The sequence below is a fragment of the Solea solea genome, chromosome 3 (genome assembly GCF_958295425.1).
Source record: "Solea solea chromosome 3, fSolSol10.1, whole genome shotgun sequence".
Classification (NCBI taxonomy): Eukaryota; Metazoa; Chordata; class Actinopteri; order Pleuronectiformes; family Soleidae; genus Solea; species Solea solea.
In genome coordinates, this window is record NC_081136.1 from 31,512,503 (window position 1) to 31,534,606 (window position 22,104).

The following is a 22,104-nucleotide window of genomic DNA, read 5'->3' on the forward strand; positions in this document are numbered from 1 at the left end:
CCTCTTCATTTCAAGTTGTCCCATGTCTTCAGTTCACCAATGAAAAGCCCTTTGTTGCCCCAAACATGCTCAGTGGCATTGTATCAAGATAGTGTCTGCTCTTTTTCAATGTCAGTGCAGGCAACATGGACCACCACACTGCATGACTGTGTGTGTGTGTGTGTGCCGAGGTACTACAGGGGGTAGAGTAGTTTCTGCTCTTTATCACTCTCCTTTAGGCAGTCGTTTCTTCCTTTTTTTCTTCTTCGCCCTTATTATGAAATATTCATCACAATAGTGTGTTTTTATCTGTTTTGCCTCCACAAACACACACTTTCTTAAATTCTTCCCCAGTTGTGAATACATGAAGCGAATGAATGAAACATCTTGAATCAGCGAGTTTTCCCGTCACGCCTGTGTCCTGAGCTGTCCCTTTAAGAGTAGTGTTCCTTGCAGAGCTAACGTCATTGTCCACTGGTCTTGTTAATTCCCCCCCCCCCCCTTCCCTACTACCTTTCAGCAGTGACCTTGGGAAGTAGACATACAGTCTACACACACACAGATGTGAGCATTCACATTGAGATATATAGATATATATAGACACACAAACCCATTTGCACACACACACACACCCGTGCGTGCACAGAGATTAATGGTTTATCGTGCACATTTTATGTTGCTGCTCTGCTGTTTGTCTCTGTTCCATTTACAAGTGACTAGACAGCTCCCCCCCTCTCTCTCTCCCTCCCTTTCCCTGTGCCTGTATATTTTACCACTTTAGGACATTTTCTGGCTTCTTGATCAGGACCAGTAGCCCTCATGGGGAACATAACCTGGTCTGAATGAGGCACAGCCTCACCGCCCAAACTGGTTATGTTTATGGAGACACAGTGATGTAGTGGTTAGTGTTTTTGCCTCACAGCAAGAAGGTCACCAGTTCGAAACCCTGTTTGACCAAGGGTCTTTGTGTGCTTTGGGTACTCCAGCTTCCTCCCACTGTCCAAAAACAGACATTGACATTGACTTGAATCCCCGGCACTTCATCGCGACTGTGCTCGATCCCCGTCATTACTTGGATGTGGGGATGAAGCAGCACATAGAGAAATTTTCCGGGCTGGGTTGAATACGGAGAGAATACGGAGAGCCCGCTAGGAGACATATTGGCCAATTTTCATTTCGGTGCATCCCTACTTTACAGGTTATAGTTAAGGTTAAGGATAACGCTTTCTTTAGGCTGTCCAAATGAATGGAATCAATGCTGTGTCCTAAGAGGAGTAGCTGTGATTTGGGGGCGTCGTTTGGCTGTGTTAGTAATTTTGTGTGTGGAGCCATGTGCAACTTTCATCCTGTCGTAGATAATGAGCAGTGTGTGTGTGTGTGTGTGTGTGTGTGTGTGTGTGTGAGAGACCTGTGTTTGTGATGATCAGGAGAATGTAAGTATTTTGTCTGTTCCAGTAATATGTATTCAGCACCTGACCTCAGGCATCTTCGGTGCTGGTAAGGATTATGGGAGATTACGGCACTCAATTTTCTCAGGGCAAGTGCAACTCGACAGTCCAATATACAGTGGGATGTGCTCCTCGGACAGTGAGGTAATTTAGCCGTGGTGAGTTATAGTTTAGCCACAACATCAGAGGATTAGTACAAGGCAAATAAATGGACTGCAGCTTTTAAATTTAGTTTTAGTCTGTGTTTATATCCACACTCAAAGCTGTGTACTGTACCAATTAAAATTAGTAGTCAATTCAAATTAATCTTTGCACTTGGCCTTCAGATTATAATATCTACCATTGTTGATATTTCAGTATAGGAACCATTCCATTATTTAAAAAAACAAAACAAAAAAAAACAGTTTCACCTGCCTTGATTTATTTTTGAGTTAATCAAGTGTGTCTGTGTGGTTGTGATTGTGTTATATCAGCAGTCAGAAGCATAGCTGTGATACAGGCAGGGTAATAGGCTAAAAGACGTATTGCTCTAGAGACTGGCTGAAGATCATCATTTAGAGGGACACACTGGAGGTGAGGAAGAGGTCAGAGATTAGTGAGATGAAGTCACACCGTAAACTGATCCACAGAGAGCGAGAGAGGAGTCAACAGGACAAAGAAAAAAGTTGTGATAGAATTAACCAGAGATGGGGAAAATAGAACAGGAAAGAGAGCGGCTTCATCTAATAAACTTCCCATCGGGGTCATGTGTTTTATCAGGGAAGACATGCAGGAGGAGGAGTGTGGAGGAGGCTGACACACACCGAGAGACAAAGAGATAAAGTAAAATTGGAGTTAGTTGGTCTGATAAAAAAAATATACTACTTTTAGCCTCAGAAAGTGACAGCAGGGGGAAAATGATAGTCACGATAATTATATATAATTATGTGGGCTTTGTAATGCTGGGAATTCGACGACATGGAATAGGAAACGAGATGTGGCAAATTTAGATAATACTAAAGAGTTCTCACTATGTTGAGTGCAGAGTTGTTGTTGTTGTTTGACTTGATGGTACAGGTTTTTCTGTTATTTGCTGTCTTCCTACGTAGAATGAAAGAAAAGTGTAAATATGATGTTAATTGTTTGTTTTTTGTTTTACTAATTTTACAGTCCGGTGTGTGTGTGTGTGTGTGTGTGTGTGTGTGTGTGTGTGTGTGTGTGTGTGTGTGTGTGTTCACATGCACATACTCAACAAGCATCTCAAAGAGCAGCTCAGAGGAAGTCTGTCACATTTCCTGTTTCCCTTTACATCTTACAAACAAGTACTAGAGAGAGAGACAATCACAGACAGTACATTAATCAGATTATTTTAAGCAGTAGAGGTCACGTTTGTTAATAGTCTTCCTCTTCCTGGAGGTATTTTGATACAAATGGTGGCGCTTATGTTATATTTGGATGTCTTATAACATATAAGAGTTAATTGTACATGTGTAACAAGCTTCCTGGCTCAATAAAATGGGGGGGATGCAGATCTCGGCAGCTGCAAAACCAGCGCTGTCAAAAAATGCATCCGCCTGTTCATTTGTTTTTTAGGGTATTTGGGATAAAAATGGTGGTGCTCATGTAATATTTGGATGTCTTCTTGCATGTGAGAGTTAATTTCACATGTGTAACAAGCTTCCTGGCTCAGTAAAATGGGGGGGATGCAAAACCTGGCAACTGTAAAACCAGCTCTGCTAAAAAAATGCTCCTGTTATATTTGGCTACATTTTCACCTAAAAATAGATGATGCACATCTTGTCAGCTCCACAATCAGCCCTGTATACTGTATAGAATGCACTGTAGACCATTATGGGCTTAATTGTAACGCATTCACACACTGCGTTTGTCTCCAGAAATGTCCGTTGCTAGTCGGATAACTAATCGTCACTAATAAATCCCAAAAATGTGCACCTTAAAGCCATATCTTGCCATCAAAAGTATGACATTGTCGATGTCCTATGGTTCCAGTTGTGTCAGATGCATGCAATTCTCGGCAGGTACGCAGAACTCAGCGTAACATCCGTCACTAGTTTGCGTGTGTCGCGTATAAAACTTTTGCACGACCCCCCCATCCACATTGAGGAGGTAATGGAAAATGAAGTGCCTGATAGCAAGCCGAGTACGGCCAAGTAGTGCGAGAACGGTATAATGAAAAAGCGGCTCTGGAGTCTGACCACATTAACACACAGACACGCAGAGGATGGATTGTGATTAGATCGGCGAAAAACCAGCGCTATAGTTGAACACAAAGGCATTGTGACCACACCGAGCACAAGTATAATCCAATTTCACCGTCAATGCACACACGGCAACGGCGAAAGTGGAATTAATAATCACACATGACAGGTTTTTTTCAGTGGGGTAGAAGCAGCAGCAGCAGCAGCAGCAGCAGCAGCAGCGAGAAAAACACAAAATAAATCAGCCCTTTTCTCAGTCTTCATATGATTTAAGTAGGTGTAGACTTAGTGAAGATGAGGCTAATTAAAAGCCAAGCGAGCATATGCACACATTGTCAAGGATGCTCACCTTCTTCTTCTTTATTTTATTTTTTATTTTTATTTTTTGGGGTAATATTTCTGTACACCTGAGGAGGATGTAAGCTGGTCAGAGGAATTTTAATCCTCTCAGTGTGGACACCGGAGATGCATATCAATAACGGGTCTAAATATAATCAGGTTTAAGTCATATGTCTTGGATATGAAATGCACTGAGCACCAGGTGTACATGGAATCATAGATTAAATGCATGCGTAGCTTTTGTTTAGCGTTTAACCAGAGGACAACAGGCAGAACAGGCGAAACATGCAAATGCTCACAGGACACTTTATCCCCGAGTAAAAACTCTAATTTTAGAGTTGTCGGATGATTTATTGTTTAGATGATTCAGTTTTTCTCTCAAGGCCCCACTTCAGTTTTACAACATTCTCTGAGAGCCATATCAAGTTACTGAATACATGCAGTGTATCATCCCACTAACATCTTTAATGTGACGAGTGAAACTGCTGGCTTTCCAGTTTTGGGTCAGTCGCTGTTTGCGAGAGTCTTTTCCTGCTCACAATAGCTGGGTTTTCACATAGAGCAAAACTTTAACCGAATTTTTTAAAGGTTCTGTCAAAGCATGTTTCCTTCCACTGCTGTAAATTGAATATTTGGAGTCAGTTTCCTTTTACGTCTGTGTCACCACAAAGAGATGAGAGAGGCGCAATGCGAAGACTGGAGACATGGTGGCATTTCGTTCCTTCCTCCATCTATTATTATCGTAATATTTGTGTCTCGCTCTAAGCTCTAAATGCTGTGGTTCCCTCATCAGTCGTACATTCCCCCTCAGGTCTGCTGTATCCACCGTTTCCACTGTTTTCCCAGTGCAGAGAATTTTAATATATTATTGTGTTTCCCTTCAGGTGTAAAAACAGACCCTCTTATTGTGTAGTTGTTCGTACATGTCTCCTCAGTGAAGGTCAACGCTGCGACAATAAATCATACATTAATAAGTGACTAAAGATTGACCACAGTAAAGTTTCCGTTGGTGGCAGGTGCAGCCGGGAGATTCTGAGCAAGGCTTTGAGCTTGTCGTCGCTCTGCGGATCAGTGACTTCATGTTGTAGCTTGTCATCCACATCAGCTGCTACCACATTAAACGCGATGTTCACATCAGTGCAGAGCGCTCCGCTCTCTTTTCTTTACCGCTCACATCTGGAAACCTTCTCGTCGAATTGCTGATTTCCATACGGTGTGGGAACTGCTTTAGGGCTGTGCAGTTAAGCACTCTTTGACCCAACAACAACAACAACACAGGTCTTTCTGCATGTTCTCCCTGTGTGTGTGTGTGTGGTTTAATGTCTCTGGGTTTCCTCCCACAGTTCTAAAACATGCAGATTAGGCAAATTGGACACTACATTGTATGACAGTGAATGGTTGTTTGCCTCTACATGTGTCCCTGTGATGGACTGGCGACCTGTCCAGCGTGTACCCCACCTTTCACTCTCTGTCCGCTCGGATTGACACCAGCGACCCTCATGTGGAGGATAAAGCGGTAGATAATGGATGGATGGAATTTATATATGTGGCCATTTAGCTGTATCACTCAATCCAGTATGTGGTGATGAGTTCTCCTTTTTATCTCTACATTTTCACTTTATGGTCAATGATTACTTATCACCTTACCTAATGTGTGTGTACTACACATCTGGACTGGAAACTTTTTCTTATGCACCTGTGTGGATATTGCTTCAACACACTAGAGACTGTGAGCAGCAGTTTGAGGATTTAGTGCCTTGCTCAGGGGCGCATGCAGGCTTTCCTCCCTCCTTAAATCGTTTTCCAACTCAATATTTTTGCCTTCACTACTTCTCGTTATCTCCTATCCTCTCACCTGCCCTCATCTCTCCTCCATCTCCTATATTCTTTTCTCGCCAATTTGTCTCCTTAACATCTCCACATCATATATATATCTTTTTATAACCTCGGCTCACATCGCGTCGACTTCCTCCCTTTGATTCATTTCCATCCTTGCCTCCTATTTTCTCCTTTGTCTCTGTCATTTCACAGCTTGTCTCTCTGAACTTTCTTCCTCTTTTGCTCTCACTGCTTCTCTCCATCTGTGTCTCTTCCCCTCATTCTTCCTCTGCTGTGTATCCTCACTCTCTCACTCTCTCATCCCTCTGGTGTCTCTCTTTCTCCCTCTGTCTTTGCCTTGTTTGTCAAGTGGTGACTCACTGGAGGCATGCAGCCAAGGAGTTGACCAACACACACACACACACAAACACACACACAGCTGAGAGTACAGCACGCTGGCCACATGCTGCATGGACTGCACAAACACGCACACACAAAGACACTTTTGAGGGCCAAGGGTATGGTAGGCGCTTTAGAAACACACACATACACACACACACACACACACACACACACACACACACACACAGACACACACACAGACACAGACGTGGTGCTCTGTCAGCCAAGTGAAGAGCAGCAAACAGACTGAGTCACACCAGAAGAGCAGAGACATCAAGTGAAACAGCCAACACACACACGCAGAGAGACTATTTTGGTGCCCAGTGATGAATAACAGGCTATTTTTTTGTCCAAATTGACAAATGTCTTCCTTTGTCCTTCCCTGGCTTGTATTGTATTGTATTATACATACATATTATGGTGGAACGATTTCGAATAAATATCTAATTGCGATTATTTTATTTATTTTTTTGTTTGTTTAACCTGCCCTGCCCAGTACCTAGGACATGTAATATGGTTGACCGCATGCCTTGTTGTGTAATTGCGATTATGTTGACTGAATCTGCTATTGCGAATACACTTACACTTTGTAATTATTCTCATTTTCCTTTGAATAACATATATAAAATGATTACTGTGTGTTCATTTTGTAGATCTGTGAGAAACAAAGATGTTTTCTCCAAGTCTATAGAATATGATGTGTAAAGGCCAGGACAATATATTAATCTAAAATGGCAATTTTTCTCACATTTTGGCCTTAAGAAATATTGCAGCAAGCCGTATTGCGATTAGAGCTGGAACAATTACTCGATTATTCGATTACCAAATGAATCGTCAACTATTTTGATAATCGATTAATTGGTTTGAATTGGCTTTTTTCATGATTTAAACAAGATTTCTCATTGTTTTAGCTTCTTAAATGTGAATATTTTCTTCATTTCAAACTGAATCCTTTTGTTTGTGGACAAAACAAGACATTCAAGAACCTAATTTTTCCAGGTTTGACAAACACTGATTGACACTTTTTAATGTTTTCTGTCATTTTATGGACCAAACAAATAAATGTTGTCACGATGAAATTTTTTTCAAATCTGTCGATTACAGTTGAACAAACCAGTGCATTGTTGTTTTAAATGTCTTTATGGACAGAAAACAACAAACACTCATGAACACAGAAGCATTTTTACAGTATTATATATTGTGATTATATCTTTTACACTATCCATAACAACTATATATTATTGATATTGAAGAAAATGATGTTGCGATATAATATTAATATCGAATTATTTCCAGGCCAAGCTTGTTATATTAAAACCTATTCTCTATTTAACCTCATTCAGTCTGACACTTGTTTTTTAATATGATTATGAAGACCTGCACATTACAAACATAAGAAAAGAACAAGTCTCGACTTTCGGGGCATGAATCAAAAGAAAATGTATCTACTGACATTTATATTTGAGCCCTGAGACTCTTCTGCTGGCTGCAGTAAAAATACCTGCTGAAAACTTCTGATCTTTTTATGTTTTATGTTTTGTTTTTTTCTGCATCACTCCTCTTTTGAAATGATTCAGATAATGCAAAAATAGGGTTGAACTGGTCACAACAAGTTGAACTTTGAACAGTGTTAACAGATGTTGATTCATTTTAAGGTGTCACACAAAAGGAATGGGAACACTGTTTTGTGAAATAGTAGGTGAGCATCTTGCACTGCTGCCCTTTGGTTTTATTACATTTTTTACAATCACATCATGTCGTCATGCCTAATAATAAAAGCTTGTGTATTAGCGTGACATCCCAACATGGCCGTGTTATTTCTTCAGGTGAAGAAGACGTACAGTAACGGCACATACAGAGCCGGCGCCATGAGACAGATCAGCCTCGTTGGAGCCGTGGACGAAGAGGTCGGGAATTATTTCCCAGAATTCCTCGGCATGCTGGAGGAGTCGCCCTTCCTGAAGGTGAGTCAGATCAGCGTGAATGTGCAGCAATGACTGGACCACAACAGTGATGTTTTAGGTGGATAACGAGAGCTAAAATAAATTCTATCGGCACAGGCTTTATTCACATAAAGTGGTTTATTTGAAGCTGGTTAATGTGTGACTGACCTCAAAGAACCTACATTATTTATTGTTATTATTAATAAAAAAAATGTACATGTGTTTTTTTTAATGATTATGGAAGGACATAAGTGCAACAGAGTGGTCATTGAAATGAGATCATCCAGTACCATGCTTTGGTTACAAAGATTATGTTTTTTTTTTTTTAGCAAGGTTGAATTATTTTTAATTAATTTTTTTTTTCTCTATGTGTGATTTATTGTAGCAAAATAAGAAAATAATATGAGAATAAATCACAAAAGAGCAGCTTTTAAACCAGAACTATCAGTTTTGCAAGACTAAAATCCCTCAAATCCCTCAGACTCAAGCCCTTTTTTTTGATTAATGCAATAATTTATTAATTTATTGAAAACAGTGTGGCCAACTGTTACATAGGTGAACATTTTCTCCTAAATTAGCCTTACATGATACTTTCTGTGTGTGCTACCATGATATTCAGAAGATTTGAAACAAAGCCTAAGTGGTGCCTCATCTCTGTTTGTTAGTCTGTGTGACCAACACTGTCTCTCAAAGTAGTTTCTCTTCTCTTAATATGCCCACTTATTCCTCATATAAAATCAGTTTATTCCAAATGTCTGAATGCTAATTCAGCTTGACTATCTGGTAATGAGACACACACACCGAATAGATGGTGAACACCCACAACACAAACCCTCATATTCTCGGTGGTGGTTGAAAAATAAGAGGCCATAAGTGGACGCGTCGGAGGGATTTGACGCAGCTTCATTTCGGGGAGTCGCTTCTTATTTTGTTTTAAATTTGTCTGTGCAGGAACAAACCTCCAAAAACTTTATGGCTCTCTTGCTCCCCATCTGAAATGTCGCCGTGACTGCTGCTGTTGTTGGTCTTTCCTGTGGTGACACTTAAAATGTCTCGTATGAACGTGCAGAGGGAGGAGTGTTGTCACTCGCTGAATATTAAAAGACACAACATCCTCTGGTGCTTCCTCTCTTGTTGAGAGTTTTTGCTCAGAGGAACCATATTTGCCAGTTCCTGACAGTTCCTGTTTTTCAGTTGTGTGATTTTGTTTTTAGAATTATAGAGTTAAAATATTTGATGAAGTGGCTGATAACTGACACATAACTGCTTTCACACTGGCACTGCTCCAGCACGGTTCCTATTCCCAAACCACATTTTGAACTGGCTGGTGTGTGTTTACAGCAAAAATAAATTGGTTTGGGACCTGAAAAGTTGGTTCCTGTTGGCAAACGAAAATGTTTGTTTTCCCCACGGGAACGTTATGTCACCAGTGGAGACAGAGGGGAAGAAGGATGGAAAATTGAAATCCATGAAAGTTTGTGAATTAAAAAAAAACATTTTCAAGGCCTTTGAAAGTTTTTGAAAATTGCCCTAAATGGACATGGATCATTGAAAGTGCTTGACTTTTATGCAAGTAAGATTCAAGATCAAGATTCAAGGTTCTTAACTTCAAGTAAGAAGTTAAGTTGAGATTTGGGTAAATGCCTCCTGTGCCCTTGTTTGTTACGATACCACCTACTACCTACACCGTCCACTGTCTCTCTCTCTCTGCCTTTGACGTGAGATTCCATGCAGAACAATGGCTGAGTAACGAGAGAGCAAATTATGTGATGCCTGGGAAAATGCAAATTGCACGATCTCCGTCTCACCAAAGACAATTACAAAGATCCCAAGGACAATCACTCGGCCAGATGCAGAGTGGGGCTGGAAATCAATAAAAGAGGACGCCACGGGGCGAAGTGGCTCTTACAATTAGCCCTCCTTAATCTTAAACTGTGTCAGCGCATTCAGTTCTTGAATTTGAGGGTATTGCTCCTGCATAGTCCTTTAAATAGGCCTTGAATTTGATGACAACCGAGGTGTGGGAACCACTGACGACATCAAGGTTCTGAATAGAACTAGAGGCCAAACAGGAGACGTGGCTGTGTGCTCAGAGTGAACAATGTCCTAATGCAGTGTTTTGATTCCGTTTCCCTCATGTCCTCTTCTCCCCGGCTGTGTTGCTACAGAGAACCCTTCCATGGGGAACGTCCTCCAGTCTGAGTCTGATGAGTCCCACGGAGAGCGACGACGGTCCCATCATGTGGGTCAGACCAGGGGAGCAGATGATACCCGTGACCGATATACCAAAGTCCCCGTTTAAAAGAAAGCGGTGAGCACTCCACAGTTTACGGCACATCACACAGTGTAAATACACTGGGATAAAAAAAATGAGCCAGTGGTTTCAATTTTGTTTTAAACCCCACTCTGAGTTGACTGAGTTTACAGGGATTTTTGGTTTTCATATGATTGTTTGTTCCGCCCGTAAAGGTCTTAATGGTGTGTGTGTGTGTGCCTGTAACCCAGCGTTCCCTGTGTGCTCTGGTCGCTGTCCACGAGGGCTGAATATGAAAACAGTAACAAAACACACAATAACACATTTGAAGCAACAGAGTCCGAAGCCACATGAAGCTTTGTTGTAGCCCAGCAGCCAATTTCAGTCTGTGTCACACTGTGTTTTTGTTGCACACAGTCTGTGTCCCACAGACACACACAGACACACACACACACACACACACACGAGACCACGAGAGAAACGATGCGTGTATTTGAGCACGTTCTTTGTGATGTGAGCACTTTGTGGCTTTCCACTGAGATGAGATCATCTCTATGTTAATAGAGTCAACATCAGACGCTACTTCATATGGCAGCCGGCCAACCACAGCACACAGACACATACACACACAGTTCATCCATGCCTCATTTATTTCTCTCTTGTTCTGCTGATTGGAAGTGTTATCGCTAATATCCGGTCATTTAATATGTTTTAGAATTGTTTGCTTTTGCCGGGAAAAAAAGCGTATATTTGTGCATTCATCAAAATGTGTGGATTTTTTCTTGTTTTCGTTATTATTGCACACAGATTAACTGAATATGGTTGGATTTGGACTGTGCTTTACGAGGTACAGTCATTTTTTCTGTGTAAAGCTGCCAAAAGCAAAAAGCCAAGCTTGCCTGACAGGCTTAAAATTAATTCTGCGACGTCAGTTCACAGCTTGTTGAGCTTAGTGGTTAGTGGAGTGACTACAAGGTGCGTTCAAGGAACCTCATAAATGTCATTCACTAATTAAATGCTGCCACATTAAGGTAATACATATACCACAAATTGGGTAGTTATTGCGGTAGTTGTTATTGCTATTAGTGCTACACAATCAGAAATGATAACAATTACATTTTAAAGCACATACAAAAATAATACATACACTGCAAATACTTGCAATACATGCCTGTAAATGTAAGTTGTGTTGACTGAAATCAGTAATGATGATGATGATTTTTTTTTTGAGCTTTGCTCAGTCAGAAAAAATAGGTTGTAATAAAGGAAATGCACTTTATTTGAGGCTATGAATACTGCACAATGTGCAGGTGCATTGTGTTGCAGTATGTTGTGCACGTCATGTGCTGCTTGTTGCAGAGTGTCGAGACAGCGTTTGAAGGGGGGGTGACTGAAGAATGAGTGTGTCGGTGTGAATGAATGTCAGAAACACTTGTGTAACAGCTGGGACTGAAAGAATCTGTTTCTATAGAGATACTGTAGACGTGCTTTCGATATCTCTATTATACTGCACCGTTAGAAATGATATTCACACACTGACTGAGGTGTACTTTTTTTCCTCTCTGTTTAGCTTCTTTTCTCCTCTTAACCCCCACTCCTCCCACTTCTGCCTCCTCTCTCTGTCCTTGTCCCCGTGCTACCTCTAAAATATCTGGCCCTGTGTGTCTCTCTGCATTCTTCTAACGATCCGTCTTCCGTTTTTGTCTCTGTGACCTCTCCTTCCTTTGTTAAGTTGATTTATCTTAGACGTGATGTTACTGTCTAAAGTGCTAGAAGTGAGTCTATGGAAAGCACATTTATAAAACATGTGACAGCGGCGTTTTTTGTTTGTGTCTCTCCGTGTGTGTACAAAGAAGAAAGAAAGAAAGTAAGAAAGGGAGAAGGGCATAATGTTATTCCAAGTGAGAGCTTGACTGTTTGTAAGGAGGTTGAACATTTGTCTTACTGCTGGTTTCAGCGGAAAAGGTCGAGCTGTTGCCTCCGTCAGCGCCCGAGACTCCCAGTCTGAGAATTCAGCTTTGATTATAGAGGTCAGACAAGGGAAAATAAACCAGAAATATTTCAGTTTTTAGTGGACAAGTGTTGCACTTACAGAGGCTGACAATAATTACATAGCGACAGCAGCTGTCGACTGGTCAACAAGCAGCAATATTGACTGTCTATAGAGTTTGAAATCAAGTTTTAAGACACACTTTACTGCCCCATTGTTGTGCTCCATGGTGATTTTTTTTTGAATCCTGAGAGTTTTTGGTTTTACTGAAAATGATAATACAATAATGGCGTATAACAGAAAATAATAAAAGTAAGTATCACCTTTCCTTTTAAGCCTTTTTTTTTTATTGGCCTTGACTGACGCGCTTTTCACGATGTCTTCAGCCTTTTACCATTAACAGTTTAATTGCACCCGGCTGGAGAATTAGTGCCACCGACAGTTGATGTCTAGGAGTTTCTATTATACCTAATTAACCCCATTGTTTTGTTTCTATTTATTGACTCACTGTACATTTTGCATTAACATTGGACGGAAGCCCAGCGACCAGATTTGTACAGATAATAGATTCACTGGTTAAATAATCAGCAGATTAATAAACAATGAGAATAATGAGTGGGAGAAGCCTGGCGTTCCTCAGATAACTGTATTAGCTGCAATGTAAATGAACATCAACAGTATTCCAATGTGCTTCCCTCCTTGTCCCCCCCCCTCCCCACCGCCACCACCACCTTATTCCACCCTCCATCATCTCTCTCTCCCATCTGTTCCCTTTCATCCGTTCACTTTGCCCGATCACAAATGCGCATGAATCACGTCGGTCACTTCCGCTAACAGTCGTAAAACATCGCGACGGGACAAATGCACCTCACACTCGGTGAGTTACGGAAAACGCTTTGAGGGGAGAAGAAACGGTGGACGTGCACATTCATCACTCCTCCCTCAAACTGCCTCCCCTTTTTTTTTTCCCGAATCTAACTCACCAGCTTTTCTTTTTTTTTTTGGTTTTACATTCATTACTGTCATCCTGCAGTCAGCTCAGACACACTAAGCCGTGTGTGTGTGTGTGTGTGTTAATCCGCTCTCCACTTTTTTTTTTTGTATTTTCCTGCTTCTTTTTTTTCCTCTTCCATCTCTTCTTATCTCTGAATGAATAAACGCACAATTCACTGTTCAGCACGTGCAGTCACGCTCACACTGCTGCTGCTGCTGCTGCTGTGTGTATGTATACTTGTATTTGTTACCTCTTTAGGACCTTACTGGCATATACTTTGAATAGTGGTCAGGTTATGGTTGGGTTCACCGATTTGCATTTAGCTTTGTATTACTAGAATAGGAAAAATTGTGCCTCCCAACCTCAGTTTCCCCTGAGTCGAGAAATATCTTTATTCTATTTTTTGGTCACGTGCCCACCAGTGACACTTGGTCCGAGGCTTGAAACTGCAATGCTAATTCTGCACTTTTTAGACCCACTCGTAGGGGGACGGGACCTCATTCCCAGAATGTAAACAGTGTCCGCCATCTTTGCTAACAGTTACGCTAACAGGACCAAGTGTCACTGGTGGGCACGTAACAAAGAATAGACTAGAGCTGAAACAATTAATCGATGAATCCATTATTAATCGATGAATTGGTTATTAATCGATTACTAAATTAATTGACAACTATTTTGATAACCGATTTGTCGGTTCAAAGCTTTTTTCATGATTAAAACAAGATTTCAGATTGTTTGAGCTTTTTTAATGTGAGTGTTTTCTTCATTTCTTTGCTCTGGATAGCAAAGAAATCATTAAAAGTTAATCATTTTGGTTTGTGGACAAAACAAGACATTTGAGAACATCATCATTTCCAGGTTTGACGAACACCGCTCAACATTTTTTAAGGTTTTCTGATATTTCATGGACCAAACGATTAATCAAGAAAATAATCGACAGATTCGTTGATTTTGAAAATAATGGTGAGTTGCAAATCGGTGAAGTATTCCTTTAAGGTTAAGGCTTTGTTTAGTCTGGATGGCTGAAAAGAATAGCTGCGCAAACCTGTGTGTGTGTGTGTGTGTGTGTGTGTGTGTGTGTGACAGTGTAACATAACATTCTCCTCTCACATGCTGTGTGAGCGTGTGTTGTTTTTTTTTTTTTACTCATGTCTGAATCTGACTGCAGCTCCGGTGTGAGTCACTGATCCAGTAGTGTAAGCTGACTGCAGTGCTTCCATTGTTTGGCAACACCGCTCGTGTTTTTTATGCCTTCACTCATTAACTTCTCAGTGTGCACAGTGCACACGGAAACCACGCTCATCGACGTCTGTTTGTGTCATTTTAATTTAACCACCATTTATCTCAAACACGGCGTCGGCTTTCCACACAAAGCACTCGCACTCATTCTAATTTTTCTTCCTGTTGCGTGTTATTCGGTGCATTTGCGAGTTTTGCACATTTTTGCCGCCAGTCAACACAGGAAAGTAAACTGAATAGCAAGATACTGTATTAGTCTGAGGAGAGAACAATTCAGGTGCAGTTTTGCTATGTACATAGACAGAAATGTTAGGTTCTTTTTTTGTAGTTTTAAAATGTCAGAAAATAGTGAACACACATCACAGTTCCTCAGATTTTTCTAATGACTTTCTCTTAACATGCACACAGACCAAAATATGCACTCAAACAATGATGAAAATATTACATATTGAATAAAGAAAAAATACAATTGTACAAACTGCAATCATATCAAACTGTGAAGAACAGAATGTGATAAACATGTTCTTTTGCTATGTCTTCTAACACACTCTTTGCTTAATTAACTGAAAGCAGTTATAAATCTGTCGATTATTCTCTCGATGAATTTATTTTTTAGTCCATAAAATGTTGCTCAGTGTTTTTCAAACCTGGAAATGATGATGTTCTCAAACGTCTTGTTTTGTCCACAAACTAAACCAGAAAATATTCACATTTAAGAAGCTGAAAAATCTGAAAACTTTGTTTACTTATATATACATACATATATATATATATATATATATATATATATATATATATATATATATATATATGTATAAAAAAAACACCTTTTCTGTATGTCAGCCATAATGAACGAGTGATCTTCTCCTCTCTCGTAGCTCCACCAACGAGGTGAAGAACCTGCTGCAGTCGCTGCCCAGGACGAGCGAGCCTCGGGAGATGCTGTTCGAGGACCGCACTCGGGCCCATGCCGATCACATCGGCCAGGGCTTTGAGCGTCAGACGACGGCGGCTGTCGGAGTGCTGAAGGCCGTGTGTGGAGACGGGTAGGCAGCGGACACTGGACGCAACAACACGATGACATGTTGGCTGTCTAAAGTTATTTGGACACGGGCAGACACGGCTGTTGTGTTTCTCCCTTGTTTTCAGCTCGGAGCCTCCTCGAGTTACCAAAGACGTTGTGTGTTTCCATGCCGGTGATTTCAATTATGTAGTTCAGAGGCTGCAGCTGGACTTATATGAACCTCCGCTGTCTCAGGTGTTACATTTTTACACACATGCACACACACACACACACATACCATCTAAGTGACACTCACTTAGCCCCCGATACGACGGCATGTCTAATCCTTAACCTAAACTGAACCCTAAAACCAGCCATTTTAAGGTGTGACAACGTGAGGACGATAAAAAATGTCCTCAATTTCACTAAATGTCCTTGCTTCCTGTGGTTTATATACAAGTAAACCCCTACACACACACACACACAGAGCACACTAATGCTTTCCAGATCCTAATTTAGACACAGAATCACCCCACAGGCTGATGTAATGCTTCATATCCAATCGTAATTCAGGTGGTACAGTAACATGCTGTGCATTGGTGTTGTATGCTGCCACCTGGTGTGGCAAAAAAGAACTGCATTAAGTTGTTGGACAAGTCTGGTGTTTGTGTGCAGTCGTTTGTTTGAGTATTATTTCTGCGCAGAGTCGATTCACGTCAGACACCATGATCGTTCAGGTTCAGAAACATCAGTTTCCTTCTCTGCATTTAACCCATCCTCTACTAGAACCCTTCCAGGCCACTAGCCACTAGCCATTAGGAGCTGCCCGCACCTGGAGCAATGGGGCTTAGATACCTTGCTCAGGGGTACCCCAGCCCTTTTTTGACCTCCAGATACAAGCCTAGTTCCCTTTCGACTTGGCCATAGGCTCATGAGGATAGACTGTAGGCGCTGAGAAACACCGGTTGCAAGGGAGTGACGTTTTTCTGACGCCCAATCAGCTCACTGTCGTCGGTCTAGCTCCACCTGTATCATACCATACCATTACTCTGGTACCTCAAGGGAAGGGTACTGAAATATAATGGCAACACCGCTATGGTGGTCCAAAATGGCGACCTGGTTTAGTTAAGGTGTACCCCTTAATTTCTGCCAAATCAAAATAACTTTAATTTTACACACTGGACCTCTTTAATTGTGTGGGATCCAAAAAAAGTGACTTTTTCAAAGCTGTCCTCATTCGTTCTGCGTGATCTAAACTTGCTACAGACTATTGCTGTCGTCTTTATGCTCACTCCTTATCTCTGTGGCTGTTCCACACTCGTCTAAATAGATTGCGGCGTCTCACACTGCGCCATAAAGTGTCAACTCTAAATATGTCCTGCGTTTACCGAAGAGATTTGTGTAGTCATTTACTGCAGTGGAAAAAGAGGCTGGTACAAATAAAGAGGAGAAGGGTTTTTAAAAATAAACATTTATGACAACAGTTTCATTGCCTGTTTTACTGTGGGCGACCTCTTCGTCTCATGCCCCGTCTCTTTTGTCTCCTTTCTTTTCAGTGCGTGCAGTGGGTGGACGACGCCAAACTGAACCTGATGCGCCGCGAGGGCATTCGCTACGCTCGCATCCGCCTGTGTCACAACGACGTCTACTTCATCCCCCGCAACGTGGTCCACCAGTTCAAGACCGTGTCCGCCGTCTGCAGCCTGGCGTGGCACGTGCGATTAAAGCAGTACCACCAAGGAGAAGGGGAGGGAGTGGTGGAGGAGGAGAAGCCGCTTCAGATGAAGGCAGAGGAGGAGGAGGAGGAGGAGGCAGAAACGGCGGATTTGGTGCAAAAAAAGGAGGCGAGGAGTGAAAGGAAGAGTGAGAAAGGAGCGAAGGAGAAGATAAAAGTAGAAGATGAAGAGGTGGAGGTGGCAGAAAGCAGGACGTTGTCAGCTGCCGTAAAGGAGAAGCAGGATTGTCACCTTCCTCCTCCACAACATCCACCTCAGGTGCTTCCGCTCGCTCACTCAAAGGACTCTGTGTGCGGCACTAAAGACAAAGTGGAGGAGACTGACGAGAGAGTGAAAGGGGGTAAACACAAACGGCAGGATTCACCTCCTGTTAAGACAAAGACAGATTCTCCGGCGCCTCCTGTTTGCAAAAATAAATCACCGTCGCCTCTTCCTCTGTCTCCTCTTTCTTCGCTCCATCCTCCTTCTCACCAGGACGTAAAACCAAAGGCGTCGTCAAAACCTCATCACCATCATCACCATCACTCAGAGGGCAGGAAGACGTCGTCCTGTTCAGATCGCAAATCACCTCTTTCTCCGTCTTTTTCAAAGTTCTCTCACTCCTCCGTGCCGTCAGCTGGATCCACCGATTCTCCGTTCTGCTCCTCCTTTGCTTCTTCCACTTCCACTCCTCTTCTATCCACGTCCAGCGCGTCTTTCATGAGTTGTCCCAAACCTGCGCCGAACTCCACTTTTCCCACCCTCCCTCCTCCTTCCACCATCTTCTCATCTCAACGGACGCCTCCTCCCTCTCGCGAGGACCAACCGCCCGCGAGAGTCGGCGTTCACCCGAGGCTGGACACTCAGTCGGACGCGCAGACCCACACACGCGCGGACGTGCGGACACACGCCTCGCAGTCGGACACGAGGACACACGCCTCGCAGTCGGACACGAGGACACACGCCTCGCAGTCGGACACGAGGACACACGCCTCGCAGTTGGACACGAGGACACACGCCTCGCAGTTGGACACGAGGACACACGCCTCGCAGTCGGACACGAGGACACACGCAGGCGCCGACGGTCGCACACAAACGCTCTCAGAGCAATGGACTCACGGTCTGGACGCGCAGATCCGCGCGGCACAGGACGCGGCGAGGCAGGGGAGTTACATGCAGCAATACGCGCCCCAGCATCTCCCACCTCCTCACCTCCCTCAGATGCTCCCCCCTTCCTTCTCCCCTCTCCTCCCGCACTCCCACCACCTGCCCCCGAGTCCACTGTCCACCCATCCGGTTCACCACATGAGGCCGCACCACCTGCCTCCGCCGCACCAGCCCAGCATCACCACACAGTCCCAGCCGTACTACCAGCCCCCTAACACTGCCCCCCTCACCAGCTCCCACTCTCTCCCCCCTCACCTGCCTCCCCACCACCAACCCTTCTACGCTCCTCAGCACTTCTCCTCTCACCCTTTCCTCCACCCTCAGTCGTTCCTCTCCCAAGCCTCTTACCCGCAGTACCAGAACTCGCCACCGGCGCAGGTTCAGCTCTCTCTGTCGCAGTCTTTCCCTCCCCCTCCTCCTCCTCCCCCTCCTCCCCCACCACCTCCTCCCCCGTCCTCCTCTCATGCCCTGCCACCCCCTCCTCCTCCACCACCGCCTCCGCCTCCGCCTCCTCCTCTTCTCCCACCTCCTCTCCCTCCTCAGCCTTCCCCATCCGTCCTCTCTTTTCCTCCAAAGCATGACGAGGAGCAGCAGCAGATTTTATAGTTTTTTGTAGATAACGACACTGTATTTTTAAAACAACTGCAAATGTATGAGGTTTTATTTTGGCGGCGTTGTTGTAAAACTTGTAAAAAAAAGGAAGGGGACGTGATTGGACGCAGTATTTTATAAAACAGACGCCACACCTCGTGGTTCTTTGGTCGCGCTCTGGTCCAGAGGCAGTATTTTTCGCATGTAGCAGTAGTTTTTGCTCTTTAGTGAAATGAGGTTGCACCGGAATCCGACACTGAAGGAGAGATTTTCCAAGGACGAGTCTGTCAAACTGCTGTGTTCTGTTTTTTGTTTTGTTTTTTTAAACTTTTGAAGTGAGCATAGTCCTTTTGAACATCAGAGGGAGGAAGAAGAAAAGCCTTTATGTCAGATATTTATATATATATATATATAAAAGAAGGGTCATGTTCATGATCTTTTTTTTGTTTAACATGCAGCTAATGCTTCCATTTTGTGTCTTTTATTTTTTTTTTATTTTTCAGGTTTTATTCTTTGTGCCCAAGACTGTTTTCTGGAATAACGATGGGTCAAACTGATATCTCTTACATTTCGTCACTACAGTACACAGTGAAAGTAAGTCAGTGAGCGTCAAATAAATGGTGTAATAGTTGAGGTTAACTAAAATAGTTAGCTAAAAGTAGCTAAATTATTGAGCACTATGTAGCTACTTTAGTGTTAAATATTCACTAAAAAAGAGTTCAAATGAACACTATTCCACCATTTTCAAATTGTACAAACTTTTTATCCAATACTGTATTTTGAGCAATAATCTGCCCAAATCACTGACTAATGTCAGTATTTTCCGGGTGAATTTCAAGCCCCTCTTTTTTGGAGTCATGTTCCTCAAAGAGGACGGAGATTTAACGTCGTCACTGAGCGTCGCAAATTATCCTAATTATCAGTTGCAGGAAGGTGAGTGCAGTCTTGCACTGAACAGTACAGTAACAATAATATTATAGGGAAGTAATATTATGGTAATATCCTCTTAATTGTAAAGTAATCACTGAGTTTGGTTATAGCCATGAAAATGTGCGTGGGCCATCAATTTCAACTTTGTAATTTGATAATTGTGAATTTAAATGGAGGCATTTTCATGGAAATTCTCATGAATAAGCTCTTAAACTGGATATTACTTTGGAAATAACAAACTCTCGCTGTAATATTTCACCCTTATTCGGACACTATAACCCCGTTATTATGGTATTACCTCAATATTACCGTATCATTGACAAAATTACTGTTACCGTTCAATGATGAAACTAGATGCCACTGTCGTTAATCTCACCAGATTCAGTTTCCCAGCGTCTGTCGGGACGAGAGCGAGACTCGGTTACAGTCTCAGGAAGAAAAAAAAAACTGTTCCATGACTCTACTAGAAAACAAAAAACAAACCACTTTAATACCACTTTTAATGTTAAAATAGGATTCAATCTGCAGCATTTTAGTGAGCAACATCTATCATGACTCATCACAGCACTTTGTAACATGGAAACAGTTGGTATAATATAAAAATAATTATATTTATATATATATATATATATATACATATATATATAATATATATGTATATATATATGTATACACATATATGTATGTGTATACAATGTTTTATGTTTGTTTATCAAGAGGGCAAATTTCAGGTTCTTCCAAGTTGGTGAATTTATTACATTCAGGCCGAGGCATATGTTTTTATTTTTGGACTCAGAGAAAAACAGATGGTACACTGTCAAAAACGCACTATTTATCAGTTTCTCTCTGCAGTGTTTGTATAATATTAAAAAACAAAGTATATATGTTATTATTTATCAACCAGGGACTGAAGTAACCTTATGTGTTCGGAGTATCGTAAATTATTGAAATTCTATTTGTAGTTATGAAGATGATGAGAGGATTTGTCTTTTACTTGTTTTTCTTGCTTTTTGTTTTAATCTAGGTCTCAATTTGACTTTTATCGATATGATCATTGTCCACTTGTGCTAATGTAGCCCGCAGCGTTTCCCCCACAGCGTGCCTGTTCGCAACCGCGACCTGCTTCACGGTCCAGAGCCGTGCGGAGAAGACGGGAGGGGCCGAATCACGGAGTTTCACAAGGAAAGGCAAGGCAGCTTTATTTGTATCGCATCGTTTTGTACACACGTGCTTTACATAAAAACAACACAACTGACAGAATGACGCCTTATATTTTCTTCTCCTCTTTCTTCACCGTGTGGCTCTGGAGAGAAAAAAAAAGCACTTGATTCCACTCGCGAGAGCCTTTTACAGCTCTTTATTTTCTTCTTTTTACGCCTTTTACAGAATCACGAAACATGACAGGAACATATTTTATTTTTTAAATGTACAAAATGTGACAAACTGTTATGGTTGAGAACGACGGCGACGGCGAGAAGTCTTCGGGGGGCCGTGTCGTCAGTTTTTATTTATCTCCAGCTCTGTTTGTTTTGTTGTTGTTGTTGTTTTTTTATTGTGTTTCTGTGGTTTTTAAACTCGTCAGCACTGTAGTGTACATAAGAAGACGTTTTGTAAAGAGGATAAAAACAACAAACAACAACAACTTGTAGTGTGGTTTCTACAGTAAATATGAGCCTAGCTAATAAAAGGTTCAATGTATGAAAACGTGTTTAAGAACGTACGCTTATTGTTGCTCCGGCAGTGTTTAAACATGTACTTTTGAAATGTATTTATTCACAGTTTATGACATTTTATGTATTTTATAGATTAGACAAAACAGGCTTGGATGCAAAAAGGGTTCAAAAGAGGAACCATATTAAGACTTTGAGTGGTATAGTATAAGCTAATTGTACGAGGCGTCTGTCTTCAGTTATAATTTAGTGTTCACACATGTAGAAAATATAAATATAGAAAATATAAAGCACTTAAAAACAACAACAGGTGAAACACGGTGCTGTACATCAGCGAAAAATGAAATATTGAAACATGAAAGACCTAAAAACCGACAATAAAACAGCATGACTCAAAACAAGTCGTTAATAAAAACGGGGTAAA

At 41.9% G+C, this 22,104-nt stretch overlaps 1 protein-coding gene across 2 annotated transcripts in view; it reads left to right on the forward strand.

Moving 5' to 3' along the window:
* LOC131456680 (lysine-specific demethylase RSBN1L-like) overlaps positions 1-21,652 on the forward strand; it is a 37,017-nt gene extending 15,365 nt beyond the window's left edge. The window contains exons 5-10 of one of the 2 annotated variants that reach the window (XR_009239921.1): positions 8,011-8,148; positions 10,296-10,438; positions 15,483-15,650; positions 15,754-15,862; positions 17,164-19,674; positions 21,087-21,652. Coding sequence is in view for 1 of the 2 variants with exons in the window: in XM_058625205.1 (XP_058481188.1) it covers positions 8,011-8,148; positions 10,296-10,438; positions 15,483-15,650; positions 15,754-15,862; positions 17,164-19,095 (2,490 nt within the window). In the remaining variant the exon portion in view is untranslated. Of the gene's footprint in view, positions 1-8,010; positions 8,149-10,295; positions 10,439-15,482; positions 15,651-15,753; positions 15,863-17,163 lie in introns of both variants that reach the window. The other variant, XM_058625205.1, reaches the window with a different exon arrangement.
* Positions 21,653-22,104: the final 452 nt, after the last annotated feature.